This window comes from Pavona decussata, unplaced genomic scaffold (assembly GCF_977016875.1).
Source record: "Pavona decussata unplaced genomic scaffold, jaPavDecu1.1 SCAFFOLD_50, whole genome shotgun sequence".
NCBI classification, from domain to species: Eukaryota; Metazoa; Cnidaria; class Anthozoa; order Scleractinia; family Agariciidae; genus Pavona; species Pavona decussata.
Genome location: NW_028145472.1, coordinates 1,192,501 through 1,205,000, shown reverse-complemented (window position 1 = coordinate 1,205,000; position 12,500 = coordinate 1,192,501). Strand labels below are relative to the sequence as shown.

The window sequence follows — 12,500 nt, the reverse complement described above, 5'->3', positions numbered from 1 at the left end:
TCTCGTGAAGCCATCTCCAAAGTTGTTGGAGCATGTGGAAGATGCAAAGAAGTAAAACAGATGTTGGCCAAACAGACTTCAGAGCATTTCTTTCCTATTTACAGTTGTCTGTTAGAATGACTTGGGGGCCACGACCATTGAATGCATACTCTGGCAAACAGGACCGAAGTATTTCAAAGCCCTGTTTAAGTGTACGCTTCTGCTCATCACTGGTGATCAAGATACCAAGTGGAAGTGCTCCAGATACATTGTTTGTGCACATTAAAAACACTTTAAGATGGTGCTCTTCTGTATTAGAAGTAGCATCAACAAAAACCATCTCACCAGACTGCTGCACTTCCTTGTGTACACGGTTCATGAGAGGCGTTACAATAGCAATTATAAGAGGCGTATCATCACCTTCATACATCTGGTAACAAGTAGTAGCTTCAGGGTTGTCTTTCTTGTATTGTTGAAGCCTTTCGGAAAGTCTTTCAAACATCATAACGCTCTGTCCACCATACCTATCCTTACCAAATTGCGTGTAGAGGTAACTAAAGTCCCTTTTTCTCGGCTAAACTGCCCGATTGGCCTTTTTCCTGTGAAATTCCAATTCATCCTGACCCGATTCTTTGCGTTCTTTCAAGTACTGTTGCCTTGCGGTTGCTGGTGTATGCCCACTTTCAAACAACTTCAAAACCCTTTCTGTGCACTCAGGAGAAAGGTCACGGAAATTAGAGGCCTCCAGAGTTTCAAGTGAATGGTTGTGTTCCCACTCTATGTCCACAGAACAACATCCCTCGCTGTCTATTTTGACTATCATCTGAAAGGGGCAATTGGTGTTCTTTACTCTGGCAGGTTCAAGTACAATTTCTGCTGTGGATCTTTACTTGGACTCCAGTTGCAAGTGTTGTGTTGGCATCTATAGTAGTTTTGCAACACATAGCCGATTGTTGGTGCCTTCTTTCTCTTTAACTTCACTGAGATGTTGTTTATCACTTCATATTCGGATATCCACTGCTCCAGGTTTTCTTTCGTTATATCTTCGGTCAAAAAGTGCACTTTGAACTTTTCTCCATTTCCTGAAATTGCCTTCAGGTAGTAAAATGAATCATCTGGCAGCGAAGCCAGAAAACTCTCCTTTGTAATTTCGGTCGATTCAAAAGATTTACTTTTCGATTCAACTTCTTTTATAGCTGAAGATATTAGATCTTTGAGAAAATTGTCGGGTTTGTCCGCCATTTTGATTTGATAAAAATCGCGATGGTTTGTAGGAAAGCTAGTCACCCATTGCTCTGATTGTCACGCATGTCGTCGAAGAGAGTCGGAAATATCGGTTCCTTCTTGGCATCGACCTTTACGATGGCATCGACCGTCATAAGAAATGGCATCGCCCGTTTCAAGTGGCAACGACCGTTGTGAGAAATGGCATCCACCGTTTCAAATGGCAACGACCGTTCTGAGAAATGGCATCGACCGTTTCAAATGGCAACGACGGTTTACGAAAGGGAAATTTGCATCGGAGACATGGCCCTTTACACACTTGAAGGCCAAAATACCGTCTTTATATATTAGCATAAGTCTTACTGGTAGCCAATTTAACTTCTTTAGAACAGGAGTTATATGTTTAAATTTTCTGATACCAGTTATTTTTCTAGCCACGAATTTTTGCAAACTTTGAAGCGTCGAGATGTTCTTCATGGAAGTGTTTTACCAGACTGAGGAGCAGTAAGTACATTTTTTCCGCACATTGACGCTAAGTTTGCGGGTAACTTCTATCACCGCTTAACAACTTTCAATACTCCGAACCCACCAATTCCTTTTCTCCATTTATTTTATTCACCTATCTTATCTACACGAATCCAATTCATCCGTGAGGTGGCTAACAGGAGCCTCTAATTATCACATCGATTTCGTCATCCTCAGTCAATCTTCCTCCTCCTCCTCCTTAACATAATTATTATCATTATTATCGTTATCACTAGTGAAATAACTATTTTCAACATCGCTAGCATCGTCATCATCGTCATAATTATCATCATCATCATCATCATCATCATCATCAGTCTCTACGAGAGAATCATTTATGACTTCAGCATAGTCAGTGAAGTCATCGTCATCACCGTCAAAAATATTTTTCCTACCGACATGTCCTTGTAAACTAACTTTAGCCTTAAGAACAATTTTATCGTCTTTTTCTGAATAGAATGTTTCTAATTCGAGGCCAGGATACTTGTCAAGAACTTTTTCTACTTTCTTTGAAATATCAGTGAGTTGTTCCTGAATATCTGTGGCGGAAAGATGTTTGGTAGTCAATGGGACTTTGTCTTCAATGTTATCGTCATCTTCATCAGCATCGTCATCACCAAAATTCCATGGCTCTTTCTTGTTGTCGTGCGGTTTGTTGATCTTTGTAACAGGCATCCCTTCCCCCAAAACCAGTATCAACAGCAGGAGAAAGATTTTCGTTGTTGTAGTCATTTTTCTGCAACAAGAAAACGATAAGGCTTAGTTGTTAATATGCCAAAACATTCATCAGCAACAGAAGCCCTTGATCTACTGGGTTGGGATACATTGGAAAAAAGGCGAAGATCTCATCGCCTATTTTTAGTTTTTAAGTCCTTGAATGGTTTGATTGATTGGAATTTTAATTTTAATCATTTTAAAGACATCCATGATTATAACACTCGTTTTAGTAATAACATCTGTAAACCACAATCAAAGCGCTCATGGGGACAGCATCGTTTTATTTGTCATGCGGTAGATGACTGGAACGCTCTCCCAGACGGCATTAGGAACATTTCCAATTTTTTAGTTTTTAGACGTCTTATTAGAAACATGTAGACTTTTTTATCGATCTTATCCTTTTTACTTTTTATTTTTTAGATAGCTATATTTGTAATTTTTTTGTATTCTTACGTTAGATTTATGCAGGGCCTCACTGAAAACCACATTTTGTGACGTGGGCTCCCTGTTAAAATATCTTATCTTATCTTAGTGAGTTAATTGGGGTCGAGGCAATTTAACTAAATTCGAAAAACCAACGAAATTTTTAAGGAAAGATTAAATCACACCGATTTCACATAGACTCTTTTCTTGTTTGTTTCACCACATTGCCCAACGAACATATATATGTATGGCCATCTTCATTGCCAATTTGTTGGAAACTTTAGTCAGCCGATAGCATTCAGTGATAACATAATGTTACATTTCACAAACCAAGAAAATTGTTTCAAATGCTTACCAGATATGACCTGTTTCTTTAGCTGACCTTATAAAACGCGCCGAAGACTTGCTGATTGAAATATTGCTCAAGAGAGAATAATTTCGGTTTCTTAGTTCATTTCTTTCATACTCGGGTTACTGATCCTTGATTTCATAGCAACAGTCAATCACCGGTCGGTTACTAAGGTGTCTCTTAGCAATTGACATACAAGGAAAAGTAAATAAATTTTGATTGGTTGTTATAGATCGTGAAATTTGGGGTTTGATGGCTACCGCCCAGCAACTGCCAGAAAAATACTACGTCACCAGAACAACATTACGATAGTAGGATAGTTGCCAAGTAAGTAGGACAGAAAACAGTAACATATTAGGTTGCTAGGGTAATCTCCTAGTAACTGGGGACAGAAAACAATAACATAGGAGGTTACTAAGTTAATCTCTTAGTAACCGGGACAAAAAAAGCGGGAAGTTAATTTATCTCATAGTAGTATACCATGTTAAAAATTAACCCCGTTAGTGCCTTCTCCTGCCTTCCTGTATACTGATAAGGTGCACATAAAAGTTGACATTTCTGAAAACAAATTGCATCCTTTAACCATGCTTGCTTCAAACTATTAGTTAGGCCAACGTGAACGAAACTTCAAGTGTCTGTAGGCCTGACAGAAATGATTGATATTTTGCTAGTTTATACCACGTTCCAAAATATACAAGTTGTTAGATGTAAACTTCTGGAGAAAAGATCCGGGATTGCAAGTTCACATCCGTGATTTTTGTAGCCTAATAAGAAATCTATCGTTAACCCAATTTGCATTAGGTTGGCCGTTTTTTATACTTGAGATCTTGAACAGACCTTAGTAAGGAATCTTAGGTTGTCTGGTTGTGCGTCTTGGACTGTTCATTTGTATGAAGAAGCCTGGGAATACATCTTTGAACGTGAAAATCCCTACATTTTGCCTGGACGAGTAATCGTTCCATTGATGAGTCCCAACTAACCCACTATGAGAAGATGCGTGTCTCTTTTTTCTTTTGCAAACCAACAAGAAGTCCAACGATATTTGTCAAAGTTACACAGCATAGAAGGATAACACGCCTTGAGTATTAAAACGGTCATAAAATTGAAGTCAGAATATTCTCTTAAGAAAGAAATATATGCATACCAGTCTTCCAAAATTTGCTTAAAAAAAGAGAAATCTAACAGCTATTCCGCTTATTCTTATTCCGGAATACGGTCAATCAAACGCATTACCTTAGAGAATAATAACCTGTCAGTCTTCCAAACTGAATGATACCATCATGGTTGCAAAGCTGATAGGAGAAGAATAACTGAATAAGTTGCAATTTAATCAATGATTGCGCTTCAGTATTACCATGTTATTAAGCCAGCGACACACCTGACGACACCGCACATATCGTCATTGAATGAAAAATAAATTTTTGGAAATTGACTTTTTTTTGTACCTTATAATTTCAAGAAAAGAAAATATCATTTGAGTTTGCCTTCATCAATTGCAACAGGTCGTAAGTCTGGAATGACTGAAAAGGGTAAAACAAGATGTTTGAGTTGGTTTTAGTTTAATTGTAAGAAATTATATCGCGTTTAATGAAGATGTTCAGGGTGTGTTAAACTACAATTTTACTTGGCAGTTGAATAATGCTGCGTTTTGGTAACTGATAGACTGACTCACGCCGAATGGCTGAAAATTTGACTGATAGCTGGAAGTTAGAGGCCCACCAATCAGAAACTCGTGGAAAATATCTTGCTATTTTGGTTTTAGTGTACAGCATTAACATTCATGTAAGAAACCTGAGCTGCGTTTCCATTGCCTTCCTTGATAAGGTTCTGCACATCATGCAGATCCACGTCATGCCGATCACAAAGTTTCAGTGCAGGTGGAGTAACTGAAATAGGCAAGACAATGTAGGATTGAGCAAGATATCAATAACACCATCATGACATCTTAAGCCCTGTTCAGTTTATAATCCTGTGATTTCAAGTTGTAACTAAACGATGAATTATGAACCTTGTCTCCTTGCACAAAGGTGTTTTCCCCGCGGTTTTATTTACGACTTTGTGGAAAAATAGATCTAAATCCCAAATAGAAAATTGGGGGACGGTAACCATGATTTTGCAGAGACAAAAACAAAATACATAAAAATACCAGGAAAATACTGCCTTTTTTGAAGCCTACTGAAGTGATTTCTTAAACATGCGTGCCTGCTACTCCAAATTTTCTTTTTCAGATTCCAATAATCCTCGGCTAAGATCCTCTTAGCCGAGGAATCTTCTTAATTATTCACATATCCAAGGAATTTGCACACTACAAATTTTCAATTATGATGATTATTGCCAAATTGTCACTATCGTTTTGATCGTCACTGTTACTACCAATGCCACTGTCATTGTTAATGTTACTGTGATGATCTTTGTCAAGCAGTTGAAGTCCTAAAATGTTTTTTTTATCGAGATAACCAAAGCGAATGACACTAAATCGAAATTTGACAGAAAGCAACAAGCACAAGAAGCTGAGCTTTTTGCCCTTGGATTTACTCTGCAACGATAAAAGTCAATGAAGAAGTTGATTCTATCTTTAAAATACAAATTTCAAGCGAGAAAGAGTAAGAAAATCGCATGAAAAGCTCACCTCGTGTTTGATTCCGCCATTTCATTTCCTCTCGTAAACGCAGCGCGCTGTGTGGAAAGGTCACCTAAAACCTTTGGTCACGTGGTAAAAATGGCGCGAAACTACATTGTAACGTAGCGATAAGGGCGCAAAAGAAAATACGAAATTATTTATATTTTAAAAAAAAGATATTTTTTTTTGAGATTTTAGTCCGTTACTTCGTTACTCGTTCCTCTGTTACTCGTTTAGTAACACCTCAAATCAGAGCGCATGTTGTTTTGTGACTCGATTTTGAGAGCTAATTATATAAACCCATACAAATGCAAGCAAGCCCAATATACTGCAATACAATATATCAAATGTAAGTCTCGAAATTCCTCAAACTGCGTTGTAAGGATTACCTTGTCCACATTTTACGATTTGCAGCCAGCGTCTCATAACGTTAAAATTTAATTTGTTATTACAAATTCAAGATTTGTGTATGTTTTTTTTAAAATCAGCTTCAAGAGATTAAGCATTTCACTTCTCACGTTGTGCACTTCAACCATGACTGAACAAAGAACCCCGATTTTTCAGATAAATCATGATTCAAGGACCACAAAAAAAGCGAATCACGGGATCATGAAAGTATATACCGTCTTGGTCAAAAACCTTGGTTTCAAAAACCGACTGTTGATTGGGGTATAGTACTACATGTAACTATGATCGGGAGAAGAAGTGGAATTTTCCAGTAAACAGTTATATCAATCTTATGATGGCTGTTAATAAAGATCTAATTTACAAATTAAATACAGGCGCGTAGGAGGGGGGGGGGGGGGGGTTCGAGGGGTTCGAACGAACCCCCTTTGAAGATCAATAATGGCGGAAGAAAAGCTTTTAAATAAAGTTCCTGTGGTCGAAATACATCAACCAAAAAAATATACGAACTCTTTCTTTAATGGCTTTTCCTCAGTAAAAACAAAAATTGTCAAAAATCCTTGGAGATTCAAAATTTTAAGGGTCTGTAAGCTGCTTGGGCTAGCTCCCTCTGTAATGAGAGAAAGCCAGGTCAATGTTCAGCAGTTCACTGATTTGTTGGATCTCTATCAAGATGACCTACCCTCTCCACAACTCTTTTCCTCCGAATTCCAGAGGTGGAAAATTATAGTTCAGGACGGACGAATTGTTGCTGATTCGTGTACTTCGTCACTAAAAGCATGTGACCCCGACGACTTCCCCAACCTGTATATGCTCCTGAAAATTGCTGCCACCTTTCCAGTCACCACTTGTGAATGTGAACGTTCCATAAACACAATGAGGAGGTTGAACAACTACATGAGGTGTACCATGGGAGAAAGCAGGCTGTCCGCCCTAGCTCTAATGCATATCAAATATGATATGCCTGTCGATCTTGACGAGATAGTCAATTTGTTCGAAGGCCTACACCCGAGAATGATGCAGTTTACCAGCTTCGTGAATGACTATCAGCAGATCGAATAGCTATCAGACCTTGAAAGGGCACGGAATGTACATTGAACGTTCTTGTTTAAGTTGAAACAATTATGCCGTCGAAATGATGTTTATAGCTTAAAAAGCTGCTGTAAAACAAAGTGGTAATTTGCCTAAAATGGGTCTCAAAATGCAGGAAATGAGGTTTCTGGGAACCTAGATTTTCAAAAATCTCCGGGGAAGCATGCCCCCGGACCCCCCTAGTAAGAGCGCCTCCGGCGCTCAGCAAGATTTGGGGCTCAACGAACACCCCTATCGAAACGTTAGCTACGCGCCTGAAATACATTATGTACTTTACGATTTCTTGTCAAAGGCATTGCAAATGTCATACTTTAAGCTTTGTATATGAAGTGCAAACTTCTAGTTAGAGTTGTACGCTGACCATTTCTACAAACTCAGAAAACAAACATGGCGGAGAAAATGCGCAATGCTTGAGACGCCGGAGGGAACTGTCGGCGATTTATGTGAATGTTTAAGAGGCAGACGACTTTCGCTCAGTGAGGGCAAAAACAAAAGTATTTTATGCCAGGTTCTCCAGGGGAAATAATGCCATCCATGGAGATGGAGATCAACAGGAATGCTTTAGCATATAGTACCACAACTTTGGCTGCCACGATGATGAATTCCGTTTTCCAGTTTTACTACGTGAAGATTTTCCTGAATGTTTACAGGTAAAAACTGAAGTGTGCTAAAATAGAAATTCTTCCACCGACCACCAAATTTTCCGGCTAGCCTCACTAAGCTTAACATAACATCTGACGACCTTACATGTAGATCGAAAAAAAAAAAAAAAAAAAACCCAATGCAAACCCAAGGCAACAAAGCTTTTCATTTGTAAAATGTAATTACTTATGAAGGGTACAGTATGGAGACTTAAAAAGTGTCGGAAGATTATTAAATTTTAATATTTAGTACATTGACATACATGTACAATTCAATGTAGGGTCAGCGCAGGTTCCGAAATTAACTTTTTCCTAAGGGAACCAACTGGCGACTAACCTCAAAATTTTGGTCGCCAGATGGAAGGATCGCCAAAAGCAAGTGTTATTGTTTTCTTTTTTTTTTTTTTTTTTGGTTTCTTGCTTGCCACGCCACGATCGCAGCTTCGCCTCTTAATTTGCTGTAAACTAAAGAAAAAAAATCTCTCTGGCCAGGGTATAATTTACCTTAGTTTATAGTAAAGCACAAAATTAAACCTTTCAAAAAAATGTGATCATTTAACACAATATACATACAGCTATAAAGGGAGACTCACAAGAGCCGTGTAACGGTAACAGAGTCCTACATCTCAAAAACCATCTCTTATAATCATTTCCATTTGGAAGTATTGCTGGTATCCTATTAAGTTCTATGTTCAAGACATGGGGGCCCTCTCTCTATACCTAGACTCAACTAAGAGTGCAATTAAAGTATCTGTTCTTCGCCGAGAGAGAATGAAAATGCAACGACGATCAATAAGCTAGTGCCAGACCCTCACACTTTTTTATTGCTTAAACCAGTCCCCCACCGTGCAGGCCTGTCACTAAAAAGCGCTCATGCTTTTGATCTTGCCGGATCTTGCCACGTCATGTTTTCGCCTGCATATATCAGTATTGGCAGAAGCTGCTGAAACGATATGGCGCCAGGTAAATATGGCGATCGTAAAATCGTCGCTCCGTTTTACTACAACTGTCCATGGGAGCTTTATGTTTTCTTTTAGAAAAAGCCCTTTTACCTTGGAATGTCAAATGCTGATGGGACTCAGTCGCAATTTGTGACACTGGGTCAGTGGGCCTTCCATTGGAACCCCCCCCCCCTCTCCCATTGCCACATTTAGTTTCCTTTTAGTTTCTTTGTAATTTGATTTATTTTTTATTTGCATTAGGAATCATCCCATCTATTAAAGTCATGATTATATTAATGCATATTAATATAATAAATTATTATATTTTTTTAGGATTTCAAACTACTGGTTCAATGTGGCCCAAATTGTGTTCCTCATTTGGAATGCTATCAATGACCCTCTGTTTGGCTACTTCCAGGTAAGGAAATACTCAAAGTGGTTTGAACACAATGGAATGCTTAATCAACCCTAATGACCAATATTTGAAAAAAGAAATGTGTCGGTGATTGTAGCCTGCAAGCAATGCTACGTTGACAAATGGAAGTTATTATAATTTTAGCTGTCATGCTCATCACACAAGAACATTTGCCATCTTTTTCCTTTCTGGCCAATCTTGTACCCAGAATCCTCAGGCTCTTAATGGCCAGCGGTTGGTCACCAGGAGAGACTGTGGGGCACTGGAATTTTTATTACCGCAGGATTTCTGCAGTAAAACAATGCAAACCGTAATGGAGCAGCCAATCAAAAAAACTACATTTTTTCGAATTCTCCAGAGTCTCTCCTGGCCCCTACCCATTGACCAAAAAGCCTGAGGACCCTGGGTACAAGATAATGCTGTCTGACCTGTTTCAGGCTCTCAGTATACCAGGAGAGACATGAAACACCTGCCATCTGATATTATGCAATGGTGCGATTTTGCACAATTGACCTCAAATCGCATCCAATCGCACAATTCATAAAAAATCGCACATTTCACAAAAGATCGCACAATTCTTAAATAAAAAACCATAAATAAATGCCTTATCTGAAAAAATTACGCGTCTGCACTTAGTTTCAAGACGATTAAATTTCGAAAAAGCCCAAGAAACGTTCTGAAACCATTGATTTCACAAACAATCGAAGTTCAAGGCGTCACTTTCGTTTTTGGCAGTTTCGGAGCCTGGTACGCTGCATGCACAAAATTATGCTTGATTGTACCTTAATCTTTCAAATCAAAACTTCAAAAACAGCATTTTCGTGATTAAAAACGCTCAATACTTTTGGTTGTAATCAGCAAGGAACCGAGAAACGCTTAAAGAGCGAACTCTTTCCATCTCGATCATACACTTGCACACACGTGCACACATCGCTCCAACAAAAACACAAACACAGTTGGCTGTGTCGCAGAGTTGGTTCCTGTAAAAAGGAACCGAACTGTGGCCTCGGATGAGACGTGTGAAAAACTTATCACGCAAAAAGTTCTTCGTTTCCCTGCCTTAAAAGTTGATGCACTCGACTCGCACCTGGATACTCGAACCTTTTGAGTTTCGAGGATCGAGTCACGAAGTTCGAGTTTCAAGGGACTGTCAACTTACATTTGCACAATCTCATTCCCAGAGCCCTCGTTACCCTTGTCCAGCGGAGCGGGAAACGTTTCCCGCTCCGCTGGACAAGGGTAACGAGGGCTCTGGGAACGAGTTTGACATTAGCACGGTACTGTATGTGTCAAAATTAAATTTTTATATCTCAATTCACTCATAATTGCTTATTTTTTGTCCCTTATGAAAAAATCGTCGCTAGAGCAGCATAAACATGGTTTACTTTCTTAGAATCCTGGGAAAAGAAGCTTAAAATAGTTGAGGGAAAAATCGCATAATTTACCGCATAATAGCCTTTCTTATCGCACAATCTACCCTGAAGATATCGCACAATTTCAGATTTTTTATCGCACCCTGTCAGATGGCCTGCATTGAAAGAGCAGGCCCAGTTCCCCCTCATTATATTCCCTCTCGCCCACTCCTTTCGCACATCCCCTGGTTTACCAAGAACCTGGAACAGGCTATTTTCACTGTCCAGTTGCTCTAAATGTTAGCAGTTACTCCAATGTTATGTCTTTTGCAAACTGCTGGCAGGGCTGAAGTCTCTCAGAAATGCCCGTAAGAGATCACTATCCTGAGGTCTGAGGTACGTGTGCATTCAGCAACCAGCAGGGTTTTGGCCTGTCAATTTTTTAAAAAAATAATGGCATATTAAAGGTGTCCAGCAATTGCCTGAATTAATCATTATTACTTTAAACCAATGATTCGTACATCATTGATTCACACAAAATAGAATACCCCTCAATCCTTACCCCTTGAAACCTACCCCTCACCCCCTACCACCTACCCATTACCCTCTACCCTGACCCTCGGAATACACCTACCACCCTGGTAACTTGAAAGTGATGTTCAGCTTCAAAGTCCTTTCCTTTACTTGTGTGTTGTTGTTGTTATTTTCTTTTATTTATTTTTATTTAGCTGGGCCTGGATGAGAATTACTCTGTGTAATTCTGGTTTACCCTGTCTAAATAAAGTGTTTTTGTTGTAAGTTGTTGTTGTTTGTCCTCAGGATAGTTCCACATGGATGGTTTTAAGAAAGCGGAGGTTGGCAATATTGTATGGAGCTCCCTTGTTTGCAGTTAGGTAATACATGTATCCATTTTCAACTTTGTTGTTGTTTGTTTATATCAGATTGATTTCAATATCGGTTTCTTGCACAACACAACTACCCAGCAGGAGTAGGGGAGGGGGGGGGGGGGGGGTGATGGAGTGCCCGTTTTTATTTGACAGTCTATTTTTGGTATTTTAAAGCATTGCAAATTGAATCCAATAAATTATTGTAACAAAAGAAAGGATGGCAAAAACTGAATTTTAGAAATTTCTGACAGAAGTCACAATGCTATTAATAGTATAACAATTATTATTGTTTGAATTGGGAATAATCTGCAGGTATATTAATAATGTCTATACAGGGAATATTCATCTGACTCTTCAGCGTGTATGTATGTTTGAGGTATACGAAGGGGTGTAAATTTGTTTTGGGTTTTATGTATGTGAAAAGGGTACTATTTCCCTAAAAGTGTGTTAAGGTTTTAATAGAAGGCTTTGAACCCAGGTGGAAATCTTATTAAGATCTTGTAAGATCTTACAAGATCTTGTAAGAATCTTATAAGAATGAGAATAACACTAAGATCTTAATAAGATCTTGTTAAGATTTCATATCTTAATAAGATCTTACAACACTTCTTAATAAAATCTTAATACAAACTATACAATCTTCAGCATTTTAAGATCTTATAAGATCTTACAAGATCTTACTAGATTCTTGTAAGATACTTGTAAGAATCTTGATTAAATCCTCAACCAAACAATCAATAAGATCTTAAACAGCTTTTAATAAGATCTTATCCATTTCTTAATATTTTCTTATTAAGATCTTATCAAAATTTGTGACAAGATCTTATTAGCAATCTTGTTAAGATCTTAAGAATTAACTTACAAGAATCTTGTTAAGATCCTACTATAAATTAAAAGTAAGATCATAAACAAATTTTGATAAGATCTTAC

At 38.4% G+C, this 12,500-nt stretch overlaps 3 protein-coding genes across 4 annotated transcripts in view; 2 read left to right on the top strand and 1 right to left on the bottom strand.

Annotated features, from left to right (window-relative positions):
- Nucleotides 1-1,905: 1,905 nt before the first annotated feature.
- LOC146481443 (uncharacterized) lies at nucleotides 1,906-11,179 on the bottom strand. Its single transcript, XM_085108429.1, has 2 exons — nucleotides 10,945-11,179; nucleotides 1,906-2,464 (listed from the first exon to the last, which is right to left on the bottom strand). Exon 2 carries the CDS (start codon nucleotides 2,458-2,460, stop codon nucleotides 1,906-1,908), a length of 555 nt encoding a protein of 184 aa, XP_084964555.1. The 5' UTR covers nucleotides 2,461-2,464; nucleotides 10,945-11,179.
- Nucleotides 6,664-7,588, top strand: LOC146481444 (52 kDa repressor of the inhibitor of the protein kinase-like). Its single transcript, XM_085108550.1, has one exon. It carries the CDS (start codon nucleotides 6,684-6,686, stop codon nucleotides 7,302-7,304), a length of 621 nt encoding a protein of 206 aa, XP_084964676.1. The 5' UTR covers nucleotides 6,664-6,683; the 3' UTR covers nucleotides 7,305-7,588.
- LOC146481442 (solute carrier family 68 member 1-like) overlaps nucleotides 7,702-12,500 on the top strand; it is a 27,558-nt gene continuing 22,759 nt past the window's right edge. For both annotated transcript variants that reach the window (XM_085108548.1, XM_085108547.1), the window contains exons 1-3: nucleotides 7,702-7,984; nucleotides 9,250-9,334; nucleotides 11,503-11,576. In XM_085108548.1, coding sequence (XP_084964674.1) covers nucleotides 7,836-7,984; nucleotides 9,250-9,334; nucleotides 11,503-11,576 — 308 coding nt within the window. In that variant the 5' untranslated portion in view covers nucleotides 7,702-7,835. The remainder of the gene's footprint in view (nucleotides 7,985-9,249; nucleotides 9,335-11,502; nucleotides 11,577-12,500) is intronic.